At 38.5% G+C, this 20,398-nt stretch overlaps 1 protein-coding gene across 2 annotated transcripts; it reads right to left on the bottom strand.

The window, feature by feature from the left end:
* Positions 1 to 1,235: 1,235 nt before the first annotated feature.
* Positions 1,236 to 19,942, bottom strand: LOC114519499 (delphilin-like). Of its 2 annotated transcripts, none has more exons than XM_028539639.1 (25): positions 19,216 to 19,942; positions 18,051 to 18,819; positions 17,402 to 17,554; positions 17,079 to 17,319; positions 16,672 to 16,742; positions 16,418 to 16,569; positions 16,166 to 16,273; positions 15,992 to 16,048; positions 15,767 to 15,861; positions 15,245 to 15,389; positions 15,093 to 15,170; positions 14,675 to 14,865; positions 14,010 to 14,091; positions 13,756 to 13,821; positions 13,527 to 13,654; positions 13,337 to 13,405; positions 13,031 to 13,117; positions 12,800 to 12,868; positions 12,631 to 12,717; positions 12,150 to 12,279; positions 11,585 to 11,637; positions 11,429 to 11,506; positions 10,980 to 11,144; positions 6,883 to 6,954; positions 1,236 to 4,052 (listed from the first exon to the last, which is right to left on the bottom strand). In XM_028539639.1, exons 2-25 carry the CDS (start codon positions 18,776 to 18,778, stop codon positions 1,815 to 1,817), a joined length of 5,343 nt encoding a protein of 1,780 aa, XP_028395440.1. In that variant the 5' UTR covers positions 18,779 to 18,819; positions 19,216 to 19,942; the 3' UTR covers positions 1,236 to 1,814. The 2 variants fall into 2 exon arrangements, with proteins under 2 accessions (XP_028395440.1, XP_028395441.1); XM_028539640.1 differs by lacking the exon at positions 1,236 to 4,052 and adding an exon at positions 5,842 to 6,240 and having other exon boundaries at positions 19,216 to 19,938.
* Between the last annotated feature and the right edge of the window lie 456 nt (positions 19,943 to 20,398).

Here is a 20,398-nt window from a genome sequence, read left to right on the forward strand (position 1 = left end):
TATTTTTCTTGCCCCCGCCCGGACTAAAATTCGGTCGACTGGGATTCTCCATTCAGTTTATAAGTTTGCGGTCAACTTCCAGGCTTAAGAAACAACAACCTCTTCAGATTTCACGATAGCGGCTTTGTAAAATGCAGATATATTATCCGAAAATCCTCTCTGAAATATCATTGAAAACGGATGTTATTTATGTGTTAGCGCTTATAGGTTTTATATAAAACACAACGGCAATATAGTACTGTTTGTGGTCACCCGTGGTCTGGTGTAATTGAATAATATTGACAATTAATTTGAGACATCTGCGCGTCTCAGAAACAAACACGATGCTCGACGCATCTTCTTCCTTCACACTGATCTCAAAACACACTGGATAGATGAACTGATGAACTATACTGTCTCGTAACGAGGCGCCCAGTTCTTGGTTGCGTGGGTTTTCGTAGGGCTCGCGTGTTACGCCACAAACACTCACGCAACGGCGTAGAGAGCAAAGCGCCTGGGTAGGAGCATGGATAATAAAATCACTTTATGAAATCGTCTTTTAACTATCCATGGTGAAAGTATAAAATCATTTAAATGATACTTATGAAATCAACAATTGAATAGATGCATAGGGTTGCCTGTTGAAGATTTGGTATGTTTTGATAAAGTTAGCAAAACCACCCCAAGCACCCCCGCGCGCTCGCCGTTTTTCAGCTGACCTCTATGCAATAACTGCATGCAACGTTAGGTATTTTACTATTAAAGCGCCTGGGCATGAGGCTGGTGCGTGTACGTGCGTGCAAAAAACGCGACCGTGGAAGGCAGCCCTTATGAATCAATGGCAGAATAAATGATGATCCGGAGTCCCAGAACCAAGGAAATAACTAACACCTTAAGGCCTAATTCCACGGGCGATTTTTTCTCGGCGAAATGCAAAATATTCCGCCTGTTTCTTTTGAATTTCGACCACTTGAATGAATTAATTCTGCTTCATTGCTCACAATTCAAAAGAAGCAGGCGAAATATTTCGCATTTCGCTTGAAAATTTAGCCCGTGGAATTAGGGCTTTACGGGCGTCTCCATCGTTGAACGACTACGTGCGTGTACGTTTGTACGGACGTCGAAACCAGCCCTTTTTGGGCGCAGCAGTTTTCGCAATTTTGCAGATCACGTTCTACTCAAGTAACTTGTTTTAAAACGCTACAGCACTTAAACTAAACAGTCGGACATGTTTTTGATTTAAATTATTCTTTTAATTTGAAATGTACAAAAATGGCTTTGCCTTTTTTACTATAAACTACAGTTCATATCACTGGCCGAGTTCACCCTTCGACATTTATGCCCGATAGTCTGATCAGACCAGATATATACCAGATAGTCTGTTCTGTTCCTATCAGCATCTAGTAAGGTGTTGAACATCATGGCTCAGGAATACTTAAATACTATGATATAATTAATAAATTACATTATTTATGATTAATATTTTAAAATTTACTTTGTGACAGAAAGTCACTGCCGTCGAGAAAATCTATACAATATTATTACAAATACAAAACTACTGTACTTCCTTGAAAAAACGCCTTGCCCACCATGATAAATTTAATTAATGTCGCAGAGTTATTTCAAGGAAGTACGAATTCAAGGACTATTATAAAGTTCCTCTTCAATATTTAAATATATTGGCAGCCTCAGCCGCATTTATTGGCAGCCTCAGCAATTTACTTACACCCCCCCCCGTCTTGGTATTCATGACTTTAGAAGTTCAGGGATGGGGAATTACACCCCCCGTCTTTGGTATAGAAGTTCAGGGGTGGGGCACCCCCCTGTCTTGGTATTCATGAGTCTAGAAGTTCAGGGGGTGGTGGAGGAAGGCTTTCGACCATCTCCTGCCATTGTGATTCATCGCTTTGTGAAGTGACGTTGATCAAAGCCTTTTCCGAAGGGTGTAACCTCGGCGGTGGGTAGGCAGGGTGGGGTGGTGGAACCGGTCCGGAGTGTATATTGTCTGTGATATGAGGCGGTGGGGGTGCGACCATAGAATCCGTATCAATTATTGGAGTCGACGTTGGCGGTGGGGGGACTACTAGAAACGAGTTATCGTGATTCCCAATCTGATCACGACCTTTTCCGATCTTTTGACCCTTTCCAACGTTCGAGCGATGTTTTCCTGACAGTAAGTTGCTCTCGCCTTCATTCTCGTCGGAGTATATGAAGTATTCACGAAGTTTTCCGAACTCTTTCGGCGTAACAAACATCGAGTGACGATTGTTGTTGCCATCCTCTGTAGTTATTCCTAGACTTGACGGGGATGCAAATATCGTCTCGCTGGTGAGATCCGACTCACTTTGACTTCGTTTCATTTTGAAATCGAAGTTTTCGTCTTTTGGAGAAGGTTCGGTTTTTAAGACTGTTTTCTTCGGCGATTTTACTTTGTCTTTTTTTCTGAGAACCGGAGGGCTGTGTTTTTTGTTCTTATTCTTCTTTCTGAGAAGCGGGGAGCCACCAGGAGGGGGCGGAGGTGGTTTGAAATTGGGGGGGCTGAGATCAAAAGGTACGGAGGCGGTGTCGATCAGTATGCCAGGTATGTCATACTGCGATTCACTTTTAGTTGGCGACTGTTGAAACAAATCAGTCTGCGCGTAAGGTCCCTCATTCTCCCCTGCTTTCGTATCGTATTTCTCAGAATCACTGTTAGAGTTTCCCGTTTTCCGGGGGGAGCGTGGCAATGGTTGAGCGTAAGTGTCGTCTTGTGCTACCTCGGTAGGAGTAATTTCCTCCGGTGTAGAAGTACGTTCTTCCGGTACAGACGAACTTTTCTCGCCCACTGGCACAGTTTCCATATCTTTCGATTTGCGATCTTTTACCGGCAGAGCATAAAGATCCATGTTATCCCCCACTGTATACGAACTTCCCCCTTGAACAATGCTTTGTACCTCCTTTATCCCTAACTCCGGCGAGATTTGGACAACATTCGAAAGATCAGTTTTCGGGGGTGAACCAGAACTAATAGGGTTAGAAGTGCTATAGATAGGGTTTGGAAATGCTTCTGCGGTACCCGCCTCATGAGGGGTATCCGTGTCCAGTGGTTCCTTGTATGTATCCACCTTTAGGGTACCATTATTGTACCCTAATGTAGCGAAGTTGACCGAACTGTAAAGAGGGTCCTCGTCTTCCTCGTGAATATTCTCGCCATTTTGGCAACCAAGCGGCCAGCATATATTTTGTATTATGCGTTTTTTATTCAACATCAAGTTCGCTCCTCTTTCTCGAAGATTTTGCAGTATTTCCCTGGGGGTTGAACTGGTTTCTTCATTGTTGCTTGCTTCATCGCTCATCTTTGAGTAGCCATCGACAGGCGACTCAAAGTATATCGCGTTCTGATGAAGAAGTCCGTTCATTCTCTCAGGTCTCAGCAAGTTCTCTTCGGTGCTTTGAGATTTTTCGATGCGCTTTTGTGGTGAGCCTCCAGACTCTTGTGTTTGAATTTCATTAAAGTCTAAACTCTTCGCATGCTGGAGTGGTTTTTTCGCAATTCTCGGAAGCGCTTTCTCGTTTTTCCCAGAAACGCTTTCATCGCTGTCGCTGCTACTCGACTTCGCTACTTTTTTCTTATGATGATGAAGTTTTATTTGTGAAATCTCATTAGCTATATCGTGCATAGCCTGGCTGTTGATTGGTTGAGGAGATGTCGACGCTTCATTCCTATTGGTTGGTGATTTTGATACCGCATTTTTATTGGTCGACGAGGGCAATGCTGCATCGGTATTGGTTGGGCTCAATTTTACTTTAGGTTTTACCTTGGGCTTCGGGAGGATCGGCGGCGGAGATCTCTTCTCGTCCAGTCTCTCCTGACTTTTGAATAGATCGCTCTTTCTCATCTCGTGGGATAACGCGAGACCAGGTGACGTGGGAGGTTCGCTCTCAGAGCTGCTAGATCGTTGATCAAACCTCTGCCGTTTGGTTAAGATATTTTCCTGCTGTTTCGACAGTTCAGATTTTGTTTCATGATTCGCCTCTTGTTCCTCCAGAGACGTCGTGGACGATTGAAGCTGCTTTTTCTTCTTCAAACGATTCTACAAACGGGGGAGAATATTCATCATTATAGCGACGAGTATATAAACACGATTGTTGTAGCATTTAAAACAAAATTATAAAAGCTTCAAGTCTACATCTGGAACTGCATGCGTAACTGAAGATATTGAGGGAAAGCAAATCGTGCTCATATTTTGCCAAGATAAATCTCCGTACCCATAACTTCTGCAAATATTGTAAATATTTTTTGTGTCTATATTTCTTCTATATCCTGCTTGTTTTTCCTATTTTACTCTAACATCCCTAATGTGAAAACCAGTTTCAGCCAGCTCGCGGATGATGTTTGGGTGAGTAAATATAAAGTTTATATTTTCAAAATATTTACGAAATGCATTGTCTTTCGCCCTCGGGGTATAATCTTGCGCAATGAAAATTTTCCTTCGAAAATAATCTCACACAGGCTTAATAATCAAAACACAGTGCGCTGCGCATGCTCATACGAAGAGAACTTCATATGCGGATTACTTTTGGGTCTGACGCACACCAGAACTCTCTGCTTAGCGAAATATCATTCATACGAGAGTGCAGGTTTAAGCAGAAAGCACTTTTGTGGGGTTAATATATTCAGATTTTTGAATTTTTAATTTCCGTCAATCTATACTTCGGTTATACACGTCATTTTTGACAGAAAAAAAATTACTAAAAAATGTGCACCGCGCATAAGCGGGTTTCCTGCTTTGCGAGATTCTAAAGAGATTTTGACCTACTAAAGAGATTTTGGCCAGCAGCAAGTTCTAGTGCATTCTAGGCTTTCAGCCTGAATCCGGTAAACCGATCTCTTTTCATTTACCGAAGGCTTCAAGAACACAGGATAGTCGATTGAGATGACTCGATATCCATTGTTTATAATACTCTGGCGAACAAGGAAGCGATTTTTGAACCTAACCTTTAGAACCAGGCAGTTTTCAAACGGGAAAATGGTATAAAACAATTAAATATCGATATTTTGAAAGCGTCATAGGTCATCGTTACTTTTAGATATTAAGGAGAGTATAAAGTGAACTTAAGAAGCCAGGCGAAAATTGAAGCAGGAAATATCCATTGAGTCGTTTGGCTCTTTGCCCGAACGCGAATATTAACAGGAAACAGCTGAGTTGAAACAGGGATTTGCACGTGCACTTTGCGGTTTGCCTTTAAGGCTAGACGCCAATCCTAAGCTGCCTAATATCCATGCACTTGTCTGATTATAGTTTCACCTGAATTTCACAACGGAAAGAATGCATTTCGTTTGATTTCAGCGAAACACATCGAGGGTAGACCGTATTGGTACTCGGATTTCCTCCTGCACCCTGCTGATACAGATCTCTATGTATATTACAGCTAGGGGGAAAATGTCTATATATGCTTACGCGTGTGCTTCCTCGTTAGTTTTAAGTTAGAATAAGAAACGATTAGCCCGGAAACGGTATTCACGCCTATTTTGGGGTTGATACAATTTCTAGGACTTTCTTCCGTAAACGGCGGGTCAAGTGGTATTTTCCACGCTTTGCAGTGTGATAATATAATCTATGAACCAATTTTGTATCTCATGATAACTTCTAGAATGTTTCTTAGAATTCCGGGAACCTATAAAGCTTTCTTTTCTAAGCTGTTCTTCTTAGAGGTCCAGTAAGGATAATATTTTATTGATCCAGCGTTACAACAGGAGGAAACCTAAACTAAACTAACTTTGTTTATACTGAATAGCTCTATCAGTTCTAAACTGTTCTTCCTAGATGTCCAGTAAGGATCATCTCTTAATGGATCCAATGTTACTACAGAAGGAAATCTAAACTAAACTAACTTTAGTTCTCCATATAAAGGCCCTATAAAGATCTCTTGTTGATCCAGGTTGAAATCTAAACTAACTGTATTTATGCTGGATAGCGCTATCAGTATCTGTGTACGAGGGTCAAGTGCTATGAACTATCCTTTTAAAAGCTCCAGGATGGATAAATGAATGAATTTGTAAGGTTTCTTTCATTTCTCCACGTCTTCAGAATGAATGTCTTTGTAAAGGCATACGCAAATATGACATGCCCTTGTAAAGAACTATTATACGCAAATATGACCTGCCCTTTTGTGCACAAATTGAATCTTTCATCTTTCTGGTTCGACAGTTGAATGCGTAGAGCTGAAATCTCTAACAACGATCAAAGTAATTCCGCGTAACTTTTTCAACCGGTTACCCTGGAATAGTAAACACAATATTGCACTCCACGTACTTTTCCAATGCCCAATCTCGCAATCCTACAATGATCTCTTATCGTTATCTTTGTTGTTATAACGACATTCAACAGAACCATAGGCGACGATATAAAACCATCAATATATATACCTCAGTCAAAGTTGAGAATATTCGTAATATATATCCGCGGTACATTTTTAGAAAATATACTCTCATTCAAATTGTCGCGAAGTATTCAATATTATCATGGGGATATCCACTTTTGGTTTTTCTAATATATGCCATCTTAAAGAATGTTGCCATCTCTCTCTCGAGACTTGATTCTATTTATATTGACAGCAAATATTACGCTACAAATATGGAAAGTGATTTAAAATCCCCCTATAGCTTCCTTATGGAAAGTTTACATAGAACCTATATCTATACAATACATGACAGAGGCGTATAGTTTCAATTCCTGCCGAAGTAAATCGCTTGTATGTTTTCCGCAACGCTCCCGGTTCGACCTCAAAGCCTATACGTGTGTCTGAATATACGTGCTTTTGTTTGCCTCCTCATCAACACCTTTCTTCCTTTATATATGCAAAACTAAACTCGTATTCCAAGCAAGCATGCATGATGTATATAGTTTCGTTTTTACAAACCTGTTTTTCGATATCTCTTTTGGCTTGTTCCTCCTTTCGCTTCTTCTGCGTGACAAGCTCTAAGCGAGCAGTCTGTGTGGGTATTGAAAAAAAACAAAAAAAAAACGTTGAGTAAGATGCTACAAACCCCATTAGTGCGATTCCGTGTTGAAATATACAGCTCTGTACCAAAATTGGAGTTGAAACGATGCAATGCAAGTCGAAGTAACTCGCAACGTTTCCTCAAATGAAAAACAATAAAACTACGAATCCTTTGAAGTATTTTTTGTATGGAGAGTAAAATTATAGATTAAGTGGAATAGTGGATTACATACGAACGTAATAATTAATCCGTGTTTCTCGTGATAATTACAAGTTAAATGTTATAATTAATTGATTGCTTATTCAAATGACTATCGGAATTCAAGCATTTAGCATTTATTCATGCAATTGTATAGTTTACCCCGTTGAATCTAGAGTGAAGGTTCACTATAGATTATGTACATAGAAATCCTTATATATACTTCGCATTAATAAACAATGTCTTATTCTCAGCTGCGAGACCAATCGCACACAACATATATTTGAACATTTCTTGCACATATACATAAAAGGTTACGATATTTTAAATCACTCTAAATTTTTTTTAAAAAACTTGATGATTCTCGTTATCAACACACGAATCCGAAGTAAATACTTGTGTTCTCTATGATAGAGATCAAATCGCTTCGCGTGAATTCGACAATAAAGCCACCGCATTGAAAAAGACTTTGTTTACCTTTAACGCTACATCTTTGTCTGATCAAATTGAATAATATTTATTATGACCTCAAGTTTAGCGACTGTATAATTCCTAAACTATATTACAGTACCACTATATATATATACACAGAATACAAGATCTTACCCAAAACTTTGGCATCGCGCGCTAACGGGTGTAAATTTGAAAATTTCTTTGCGTTCGGTACAAACAACTCTCCGTCACTGCAGTTAAAACGGTCGTCTGCGATATTTTATTCGTGAGATGGCTTTTATAACTCAGTCCAATATCGGTATATATCACAATGCGACGAATATATGTGCTGAAGTCACAATTTGCGTTTGGCACGATCGTGTACGAAACTCGCTTCGAACTCGTCAAAAACTTATGAATGATGCGCCAAATAATTTGACCGTCCAAATTTAGGGAGCACGTCTCGGTGCTCTCCAAGCAACCACTAACACTCCTATCAAAGGCAGCTTTTTAAAATGCAGATATGATAGCGGAAGCCAGGAATTTGACGTGTTGGCAGTAAAAGATCCTTACAACACATCGCCCACACTGTGTTATCAACAAGCTATGACGCCCAATATCGTAAGCATCGCCTAAATTGTTTATCGGCATTCTTAAAGCGCGACTTTTATGGAGTGAATTAAAGGTTTTGGATTAGAGTGCAGTTGTGTATATTGAAGCACACAGACCAATTGGCTGTTAAAAAAGTAGTTGAAAGTGTGGGAAATTTTCCAAGTTCATCAGCTCGCTTGGTGTAAACAGACGATATTATTTTAGAGTTTTTTCGACGTTATTCGGGGCCTGGGGGAGGCCGCTAGTGCGTGTTGGGTTGCATGCAGAGAGATATATATGGTCACACGCGATATTAAAATGAAGAAGCTGACTTAAGTGAAATGAAATGATGTGGTTACTGAAATCAACAATATATACTAGTTGCAATAACACTTAAAATACCTATACTGTTTTGGCCCATGTCTTACTCGGATTTAATGCTGTGATGCACTTATATAAGGGAGATTAAAATAAACTATGTAGTTTATAGTAGCTGGGTTGCTCTATATGCTTAAAACTGTTCTTCCTAGAGGTCCAGTAAGGATCATCTCTTATTGATCCAGTGTTACTACAGGAGGAAACCTAAACTAAACTAACTTTATTTATACTGGATAGCTCTATATCAGTTCTAAACTGTTCTTCCTAGAGGTCCAGTAAGGATCATCTCTTATTGATCCAGTGTTACTACAGGAGAAAACCTAAACTAAACTAACTTTATTTATACTGGATAGCTCTATCAGTTCTAAACTGTTTTTCCTAGAGGTCCAGTAAGGATCATCTCTTATTGGTCTAGTGTTACTACAGGAGGAAACCTAAACTAAACTAACTTTATTTATACTGGATAGTTCTATCAGTTCTAAACTGCTCTTCCTAGAGGTCCAGTAAGGATCCTCTCTTATTGATTCAGTGTTACTACAGGAGGAAACTTAAACTAAACTAACTTTGTTTATACTGGATAGCTCTATCAGTTCTAAACTGTTTTTCCTAGAGGTCCAGTAAGGATCATCTCTTATTGGTCTAGTGTTACTACAGGAGGAAACCTAAACTAAACTAACTTTATTTATACTGGATAGTTCTATCAGTTCTAAACTGTTCTTCCTAGAGAACCAGTAAGGATCATCTCTTATTGATCCAGTGTTACTGTAGGAGGAAACCTAAACTAAACTAACTTTATTTATACTGGATACTATATATATACATTTATACTTTATGCATGTATACCAGTAAGAATAATCTCTTAGTGATGCTGTTTACCAAATAAATAGTTGACTTAAACCAGGTGAATGCGTAATGCAAAAAATCCAGAAACATTCTATCATCTTTTTTATATAAAGGAATCTCCCTTGATGACGTAGCACTGACGTTCGCATCAGCAGGAGCTTAAATTTGCATGTAGGTAAGTTCTTACTTTGTACCACTTAAATTATTGTTTGTTGTCTGCATGTATAAATAGTTATAACTAATACTATGCATGTTTTTAGATTAAGAAGTAAGTTCAAACGCAGCACTACGAGAGCGATTAATTTTGGCTACGAATCAAAAATTATTATATTATATTTATTCTCACGGTACAGTGGTTTTTCGTGTGGGAAAAATTCCCAGCCGCCCTCGCGGACGTACCCCGCGCGAATTATCGTTAATCTGAAAATTGCAAAACGATTCAAAATTTAGATTTCGTTTGCTCGCTGTCACTAAGCGATAAGCTTTGAGTTGTCAGCATTCAAGTGATCTATGTAATTATGACGAAATTAACTGAAAAAGACTTTTAATGACAGGAATAGACGTAGTATAATTTACAGCCGAGGGGAAATAAGGGATTGCTATAGGCTGTCACGCTATGTGTGAATATTTAGTATAATTTAGTAATCGTCTTTCTGCGTGTATTCAGTGTGAGAATCAGTGCAAATATGGACTTAATTTACATACTTATAGCCTTATACAGCAAACATAGCTTGAAACGGCGTACATTATCGCAGTTAAGAGCATTATACTGAGTCTAATACACAGCTTAGTTCAACAAAGGTTCTTTCAAAAGTCCAACCTTAAACTCTTAGCGCGCAGTGGATGGGTGTAGGCTCGCTAACTTGGAAACTAGCTGTGTGAAGTACCTGTATGAATGTGTGTATGACGAGCGAGTTGCCTCAAAACAGAAATCTACCCGCTTTAAAGGTATAATCTGGTGACTTGAATTGGTCATATAATACTTGATAATTATGGGGTATATACAATCTATATTGTAAACAAAGTTAATGCTTTGTTTACATTTTGTACACGATATTTTTTAAAATACCAAGAGCAGTCAGAATATTTAACACTATTTTAGTTCGATATAGTTCTAAATGAAAATGAGCTGGAGTTTATGTTTAGAGCAAAAGAGAAATGTTATACTTCAAATCAAGGGCCTAAATAGACAAAACACTTCTCGACGTTTCGACCTATTCGATGCTAAGTTGTTTGAAGACGCTGCCACGCTGCTCCTTGGTTATATTCAAATCAAGCGTATATACCCATTGTTATATGAGCCGAACCAACGTACAAAAGCCGCCGCTTTAACTCCAAAATTTACAGTTTTAATATAGGAGAATCTTCTCCGATCGGTTAGCGAGAGGAAGAAATATTAGACAAAGAAATTTACACAGAACGAATAATTATTCATTCTTTAAAACGACTTGATTATCTCTGAGATCAATTCCAAAGAGAACTAGTAACGAATGTGAGCAATTGGGGACTTCAAGGTACATCAGGCGTGATTTCGGTACCTCTCTACTTTTTTTTTCTTAAAAGTATTTCTTACCTCAAATTGATCGACGAATGTTGAGAATATTCCAAAGAATTCCTCCGTGGTTGTCATATTTGGATCTTCGCCGAAGAATTTGGCCGTTTTTGTATATTCCGATTGCATTTCACTGTGAAGGGTCAGCAGGATTTCCATATCTCGTTTTGAGTTCTCAACAAATGACTTATGAAAATATTCGTTAAGGAATGGAAACAAATAATTTTCTTTTCTATTTCCCTTAGGTTCATAGATTTATATTTGAGCCACAAATAAAAATGGTCAAGGTCAGTTCAGAACTAGAATGCTTACCACTTTGTGGTCAAGGCTGGTCAGATCAAAATTCCAATCGCGGTTTTGAAGGGCAGATTCATCCCAAATATTTTAAAATATAAGTCTGAAAGGAGCCAATGGATATATTGACTCGCGCAGTCATATTTGACCTCTGGGTTTTGATCTCAAAAGGATACGCCCATTATTTCCGCGAATTTATCCTCGTCATTTTCAGGAATTTGACTACCATGCTCTTCTAGGTCTGTCTTCACATCCTGCGGACGTAAACACATATGGGTTTAAAGATTTATCTTTCTGTGATGCATTTTTCACTTAAAAACTTCATCACAGACCTCCATGGTTTTAACAACATCATCTATTTCCTCTTTAACCATCTGATATGACACTATGGAGGGAAAGAACATTGATTACATTTATTGATACCATTATAAATATTATCAAAATATGGTATAACAACTGCCTAAAATAAACAAAACACTTCTCGACGTTTCGACCTAAGGGCCTTCTTCAGGCGGAAAGTTGGTATGATATCATTAGTTGGAATACTCCGCAAAGTAATATGAGTAATATATATATATATATATATATATATATATATATATATATATATATATATATATATAAATATATTTATATATATATATATATTATATATATATATATTACTCATATTACTACAGTAATATGATATAATATATATATATATATATATATATATATATATATATATATATATATATATATATATATATATATATATATATATATACGCTGCGTTACGATACGTTACGATACGATACGACACGTTACGCTGCGTTTCGCTACGATACGGTTGAAGTTGAAGACAGTCACGATGCTTCTGAAGGTTGGGTAAACATGAAACATAAGAAATCTCACCTCTGGCTGCTAGTGATATTGAGGATAGTTCATTTTTCAAATCCAAAACCTCGGGGCATTTCGTCTCGACGGTTTTTACCAGGAACTTGAGCAAATTCGACTTGTTGTCGGAAGTCTTCGTACTGGATAACTAAAGCAAAAACGCTGCGTTAGACCTAAATATGCTTCTTTATAAAACGTATGTCTGTTCACACGATCCAATTTTGTTGGATCCAATTCACTACAGACGTATGGAATATAGTCGGCTATTGATGAAACTGTAGCGCATTGGCTTCAGTGGATTTGCTGCTGATATACATTACAAGACAACAGACTATAAAACATCCATCAGAAGTGAATTGGATCAAACAAAATTGGATTGTGTGAAAAGACCTTGAAACCGCGAGTCTCTAAGAATCAGGTTCATTCGAAAGGATATCCTCGTTTTATTGCTTTATCTAAAAGAAGGGTAATAAGAAATTACAAGTAAATTTACAAATACCTTTGCTAGAAAACCAACTCTGAACGCGGACGCCCCCGCTATTCTCGCATTTCCCTGGTTCATGTGGTTTCCAAACGCTAAGACGAGCTGTCGTGATGAAGAAACTTCAATAAGTATGATTTTGTAAATGTGTAACACAATTTGAAATGAGATAACGTATTCATCATACCTGGAGAACTTGCTGGAGTTTTTTACTTTCCCTTAATTCCTGAGATGCCTTCACAACTCTTTCTAATTCCTGAAAATCGCAAATTAACAGCCAAATTAGCGTGTTGATTTTCCTAATTGGCAACATAATCAATATCATTAGTTGATAACTGATCAAATTAACTTATTATTAACAATTCAATTGTCCTAATTAGCTGATAAATTATGGTAATAACTCCTTCCATTGACTCACCGGTTTTATTTCTTCCAATTTATCAGCAAAATGTAATTTAAATAACATCGCTTTTAGCCTGTGTCGGTAACCAGGGATCTTGCTTACCTGAAAAAAGAAATAAACTTACCTGAAAAAAGAAATAAACTTATATCGTATTAAATAAACCTGTTTCATATTCTAGAAGTATTACTTGTTATTCAGCTACGTCTTACATATCCAGTCTTATCTGAAAGAGGGCATCTTGGAAGTGGATGCACCATTTCGTCCTATTGGTGTAAATTATCTTGAAAATATGTTGGATCAGAAATCCATTTTGATAATTACCAACAGTGAGAATTTATCGCATTGTCCCAGCTTTCCTTCATCGTCTGCGAAATGTTTGTATTTCTGTGTCTGAAAGTCGAAGTATTTGTGACGAAAAATTAGTGTCAGATACACCTTATGAGCTAAGACAAACTACACTGATCTTATTTTTATACTGGATCGCTCCACAACGTCATCATTTGATTTGTACCTCTTTGTGATCTGGAGCGTACAACAGAAGTTGTTTCACATGAGCTTCACTCAAGGTTGTTTCATCCATCGATAACACCGCTCTCTTGATTTCTTCATGAGGAAGTTTCAGGTGGCCCAAGAGGATTGCTAAATTAGAACACAATGGACATACCAATTAATCAACCAATTTATACAATTATGTAGTAAATAAGGCAATTAATTATTTAATATATAACACTATTGCATACCGATGTTGTATTGTTTTCTTGGTTCTAAAATCTCTATTTTCTCTTGTTTCTTGCTCGTTGCTGGTGCTGTTTGGGTGAAATAAAAAATGAAAATAAGAGTCCTTTTTTACTGTATCACCTGAATATTTCATGTAGTTTGCTAAGGCGATGCTTGTGGTAAGGGTGACGATCAATGATTCTGACTGGAAGGAAGATCATAAGGTTATTTATTACACAGGATTCTCGACGTGCTTAAAACACGAGGTTTATTATACCTTTCGCTCGTTTGGCAGAACTAAACTGCTGTTCAAGTTCAACGAAATCCTCTAACTCGTCGAGCGGATCATTTCGTCCAAGCTGGAAAAATGAAAGTTTCATTGTGTTATTCTGCGGTGCATAATGGAAGAAAATATGCGACGCTGTTGGGGGAACTGAGATGAAAATGCCCTGATAGAAACATGGAAAGCAGGAAATATGCAAAAAAAACGTAGAAGGATGTTTGATATTTGACTCAAAAGATGATAGGAAAATCGCCAAGAGAAATCTCGAGGAATTGAAGATGTATTATGCAATGCAAGAATTAATTACGAATCGGGAGATTATGAAAAAACAGAAGTAAAATATAGTCGATAAAAGAAGAAAAGAAGCGTTTTTGATATTGGATTGTGAAGGATGATACGAAATTTGTGAAAAAGAGAAACCCGTGGAAATAAGATATATCAATTTTAGAATAAAAGAAGAGGTTAGGTGAAGAACTAAATAGGAAATGAAATGAAGTGAAAGAAAACGGAAGGAAAAGACGAAAACAGAAGCTGCGGTGGTTCCATTGAAGTGAATTGCAGGAAATTTAAAGAAATGTATTTGAGGGAAGTTTTATAAAAGATGATATCAAAGACCTCAAGACGCTAAATGATGCATTCTCTCTATTTTATTACGTTACCTGGCCCCAAACAGTATTTTCCAAACCAGCAATGCCTAGTTTTTCCCAGTTAACTCTCTTCAATTGCATCTTGGGTAACGTGTCGTTTTTACTGTTCATCCCGGTTGGCGGTGGGGGAGGAGGTGGGGGTGGAGCAGGGGGAACGAGTCCTCCACCCATTGGAGCAGGCGGAGGGGGCACTTCTTTTGAAGCTGGAACAAAAAATGTGGAATATTTGTGGTATGATAAAACCAGTTATATAATCCATCGCAATTATCGCTACTCTGGTTTGATTAATGAAAGTAATCACCACACAAAGATTACATTCACCATACAAAGATTCCATTCACCACAAAGATTACCTTCACCAAACCATAACCGTTTGATCATCTTCATAGCACGTCAATAAATTGCTGTACCTAAACTTTGGTTATCTTACCTTGTTGGGCCAAATGTTTCTTTTGGTCCTCAATCGCTGACGAGAGATCTCTGTGAGTGCTGCGTGATTTAATTTCACCTGGATAAAACCATTTCATTGCAGTTAGCGTCATGGAACAGCCGTAGTGATTACAGCAAAACCATGAACATTACCTTTGGACTTCTCGCCCAGTTCCGTGGATATTTCTGCTGTAGGAACACTGGGCAGATCAGAAGATTTACTGTCGAAGGTGTCTTGACCCTGTGTTGCTGAAATCGAGGTTCCACGGGCTGCCTCATTCACATCTTGATGTTTATTCTTGATAAGGAAAAAATAAATGAAAGACGTTTCATTGGTTGGTAACAAGGGGCGCATTTCTTTATACGGTAAAAACGGCTAGACCGGTCCTGTTGCAATTCAGTCCAGGCAGATCACGGGTATTTTAGAATGTCTCAAGAGCCCTGTATTCCAGTATTTCGCCGCTATATTCTTAACGAAATGATCTATTTCAATTCAAAATATGATCGGTTTGACCATTTTGGCCGCTTAAAGGAAAGCACCCAAGGTTTAAGATTCTCTGCATGATTTCGATCATCATTGAAGTCTGAAGATGCTCGAAGTAGCAATGCAAGGTCGCTTATATATTGAGTATACATTAATTCACAACAAGCAGTGTGAAACATTCAAGTCCTTACCGAATGTACCAAAGCCTCAACTGTGATGGTATTTCCTGCTGTGTTGGAAAAGGTGGTATTCTCAGCCGCAGTGAGAAGAGCTGCAACCGTGGAACCTGAGTGTATTGATAAAAGAAGATGGTTCAATATCATACGCTGTTTCATGGCCTTCAATCGATCAACCGGAATCAGTTAACAGCCTAAAAAGTCTACAATTAAGAGTCTATAAGGAACCAGCAGTCTTACTTTCATTTGACCGTGGGCTGTTCGGTCTTTCTTTCACAGGGTAAAGATCCAAATCGCCTAATTTCGGAAAGAAAACATGAGTTAGTTCCTTGTTATAAGGTGATGTATACAGTTACAGTTTTCTTGCAATCTCTATGTAGCGTATTGTGTCATTTACTCTGCACTGATTTTTACCTTGGTTTGATCCACCAATCAGGTTCTTTGGTTGAGGTGATTCACCCAATCGCAGACCTTGAACTCTGTATGCTACATCTATCACATCTGGACCTTCAGAACTCGATCCTGTGAGAGACGTATCAAGAAGCAAAGCTATTATTGTTGAGGTTTTTTGCATATCGCTAAAATCTAAGCGGAGTTTTGACTCTAGGATGGCTGTGAAATTGTCTATAGCTGGGCTTTGCAGACTCGTAATATGTCCATACTAACCCTGAAGATATTTCGCCATCAGTTTTTGAGCTTCTTTATCAAAATTATACTGTTCATTTTCCGGCAATAGTTGACTGAGATAGGGAACCATCTTCAACTTCTCCCGGTCATCAAGAATTGGTTCCAGTGTTGAAACCAACAGTTTCGCATTTCTGGAAAGGACAAGGGATAAATGCTCAGAGGTTGAAAAGGATATTGCATTGTACCGTATAGATGACAACATGGAAATGTCAATTGCAGATGCAGACTTTTACCTGTGTTTATGATATTCTTTCAGTCTTTGTTTTAAGACCAACTGTTCTCCTCGAGTTAAGAATTGGTTCATCTAAAACCCACAAACGAAACTTAATCACGAACCTACAACTAACTAATCTAATCAAAGGCCCGTTTACACTTGCAATTTTTGCTGCGATTTTATGTGCCCTTCTCGTCTTTTGATAGATGTGAACGAGTGAATTAGTTACTGATGTTCAAATAAGGGCTCTTATTAATCAGAACATTGGTAACTAATTGCTCATTCACATCTGTCAAAAGAGAAAAATCGCACATAAAATCGCAAGTGTAAACAGGCCTCAGTTTGATTTCATGCAACCATGCATTTGAAAAGACTGTAAAAGAGTAGATGAAAGAGTATTGTTGGACTTCAACAGTTGTGGTTTACCTGAAACTTGAACGTTTCTGCCAGATTCTGGACGGATCGATCAGCTTCACCAAGGTAGAGTTCAGGAGATCTCCGCGGAGAAGAAGCAGCCGATGTTGAGTAACTTCGTTGAAAGTTTGATTGCTCCAGATCGTTCTGTAAGACCGCAGGTGATGGTCTTTGATGGTATGATATGGTGTTACCGCGAGGTGATGTTGGTGGAGTTTGTTTCGTGGGTGATTTACTCCCTTTTGACCATGTCCTGGAATGGTAGAGTTGATGTTGAGTTCTGATGGTGATTATGGTAATGGTACTAGGGATGATAATCCTGTCATGGTAGTTACCTGAACTTTGATCCAGATGTCACAGGAGATTTTGATTGTGCTGGGGGAATATTCGTTTTTTCATCAAACGATGCACTTCGTTTTAAACTTGCTTTCTGGTTTTCTTGTAAGATATCTGTGAATATTTTTCTTTTATCTCTTGGGATGAGTTGCCTTAAATATCAACATGACGGTTAATTATGATATGATTTATCTAATACAGGAGGACAGCTAACTGTTCTTCCTAGAGGTCCAGTAAGGATCATGTCTTATTGATCCTAAACTATACTAACTAACTTTATTTATACTGGATAGCTCTATCAGTTCTAAACTGTTCTTCCTAGAGGTCCAGTAAGGATCATCTCTTATTGATCCAGTGTTACTATAGGAGGAAACCTAAACTAAACTAACTTTATTTATACTGGATAGCTCTATCAGTTCTAAACTGTTCTTCCTAGAGGTCCAGTAAGGATCATCTCTTATTGATCCAGTGTTACTACAGAAGGAAACCTAAACTAAACTTACTTTATTTATACTGAATAGCTCTATCAGTTCTAAACTGTTCTTCCTAGAGAACTAAAGTAACTGTATAGCGAGCTTTATTGTCTCAATGAAGTATCCAATGCAAGTCTGCTATGTTTGGCAGAGACTAAGGTTCATTTTTACTTACTTGATTGTAGGAATGAGTCTTTTTTGCACTGGTGTTTCCAAAATTTTCATGATTCCTCTCGCTAGCGTTTCTACGGATTTGTCTTTGGCGAATTTATTTAACAATTTCACGAGTTGAGATCTTTTCTTTTCCTCTCCAGCCAAATAATAGTTCATCTCTTGAAAGAATTCCCTCGCACGACGAAATCTTGAAGCCGTATTACGCTTCTCTATCTCCTCAATCGACTTCACCCCAGCAATCATAACCAACTGCAGCAGCGACCCGGAGGTATTGATCAACCTCTCCACGTCAATATACGTCATTTCTCGCACTGATGTATTATTCACCTCGACCAACATATCCCCAAGTCTTATCCCCGCCACCTTTGCAGGCCCACGTTCTTCCAATTGTGATACAAAAACAGGCCCACCTCCCCGGACCTTAAAACCAAACGTCCCCCTCCGCCTACGGAGTGTAAAACTCCTTATCCTCGAGATAACACACAGGGCAGGGGGTACCCTCGTGGATTGCCGGGCCAGACTGATCACATCCTCCTTACTCAAGCCCTGAACGTTCACGCCGTCTACCTCCAGAAGTTGATCGCCCGGTCTGAGGCCAGATTTCTGCGCGTACGATTCCTCAAATATATCCGTTATTATCACGGGCGCGTTTCCGCCGATCCGGAATCCGAAACCCTCTGGCCATGTGTGGTTCGTCCGCGGCGGTGTTGCTAAAGGTTGTCTCTTCATAGCAACGGACGAGTTGTGAAACAGCGTTGCGATTCTTCAAGCTATAGGATTAGAAATGTATTATAGTTTTATCCAAAAGCAATTTGTAGTTTCCTGTCGTCTCAATTCCACCCCGCTAGCAAAATTCCAGCGGCGATTTCACGCGCTTAGCAACGGATGAATTATTATAATACAATGAATTATGACCACGCGCAGATAAGAAAAGAAATAAGATTAATGTGTAATTCAGGTTTACGTTTCCCCAAAGAAAAATGACTTGTGATATATGTAGTATTCCTCGCTTGATAAAACTTGCAATTTAGGAATACATTTGGGAATTTTGAGAATGTCTATTTGAGAGTCGGTTTCTACAATATGAGAATATCTATTTGAGAGTCGGTTTCTACATCGGCTGGTTAATCCTAGCTTGGTCTTAAAATTTATTAAATTAAAAGTACCTGTAGTTTTACCAGCTTTCAAACTTCGCACGACGATCGATAACTACATGAACCATGTGTAAAATAGACATGTAGCTGCTTCGGAGCCTGTGCAATAAATGGCACTCCAAACATTCAAAATCCCAAACAATACATTCTTGCTTTGAAACAAAATGGCTCTCAGGTATTCACATAAATTCTCTCTTTAATTTCCTTGTTATAGAAACGAGATAATGGTCACATCGCCATGGAGTCAAGATCCTAATCAAACGTTGAAAGCTTGATCCAAGAAAGTTGTAGAAATTCACGAAAGAACAAGGTAATGTGTGAGTATTTTCTGATAGCTTCGTCCGGTTAAATTGATATGAGCGTGAACTGTCTTTCGGAATGAGCTTGTGTCAACATATAACGACACTAATCCCTTTGGAAATTTAAATTTTGTTCACTCATTAACCGTTGGCGTAACAATGCACAGGATTTGTAGTTTGAAAGTGAGTTTCGTTGTATTGTTTACGCTGTAGACTTCGTCATAACAACTGTAGAGTGTAGACTTCGAATGTAATTTAACACCATAATTAATGTGGTGATTCTATAATTTGCTATGTCTTTCCTCGTCTGCATTGCCAGCGATATTTCACGCGTCGTGAGGCAGGTAGAACTGACCAATAGTTTGATAAGTGCAAGATATGTCAAGGATATGTCTATGACCTAAATGACTTTGTGGACAGAATGTCTTATCGAGGCAAGTAAACTAGTAACAGAGCACGATCGTATATCAGAGTCATACTTTGTCACTAAACTATGTCATAATGCGGACATTTCGTAAAGGTCTATATGACATGAGACAGGTTTGACTATTGAGTTTATCAGGTGGGTGCCGGTGCTAAATTATTCTTACATTCCAACTTTTCTATTCTTTCCTCATGTACCATGTCAATGGTATGTAGATACATAGAGATCATTATGTGTTTAGAATATCCACGAAAATTTCAGGAATGAGAGAATCATTCCTGTATATAGTATAGACCTTGCTATGCTAGGCTGATTTGTACTGAATCTGTCTGGTTTGGTATTTACCCCTCTGAGGAAAATGAATTATTATAATTAATATGAATTGTTTGGAGAAATTGACTGTACTTCGGTATACCCCCAGTTGCCTGGAAGGATACCTCTTTGGGAGGAGGGGGGCACATACGTGGTGCCC

The sequence above is a fragment of the Dendronephthya gigantea genome, unplaced genomic scaffold (assembly GCF_004324835.1).
Source record: "Dendronephthya gigantea isolate DGI-Jeju-01 unplaced genomic scaffold, DenGig_1.0 000013F, whole genome shotgun sequence".
In the NCBI taxonomy this organism is placed as follows: Eukaryota; Metazoa; Cnidaria; class Anthozoa; order Malacalcyonacea; family Nephtheidae; genus Dendronephthya; species Dendronephthya gigantea.

What these genes read in the sequence shown, in the direction of transcription:
- LOC114519499 (XM_028539639.1), bottom strand. Translation starts at nt 18,778, where the DNA reads ATGAAGAGACAACCTTTAGCAACACCGCCGCGGACGAACCACACATGG. An exon ending in AGACTCATTCCTACAATCAA is followed by an intron (nt 17,555 to 18,050) that starts GTAAGTAAAAAT and finishes TTGATATTTAAG; the next exon opens with GCAACTCATCCCAAGAGATA. An exon ending in ACATCTGGATCAAAGTTCAG is followed by an intron (nt 17,320 to 17,401) that starts GTAACTACCATG and finishes CTACCATTCCAG; the next exon opens with GACATGGTCAAAAGGGAGTA.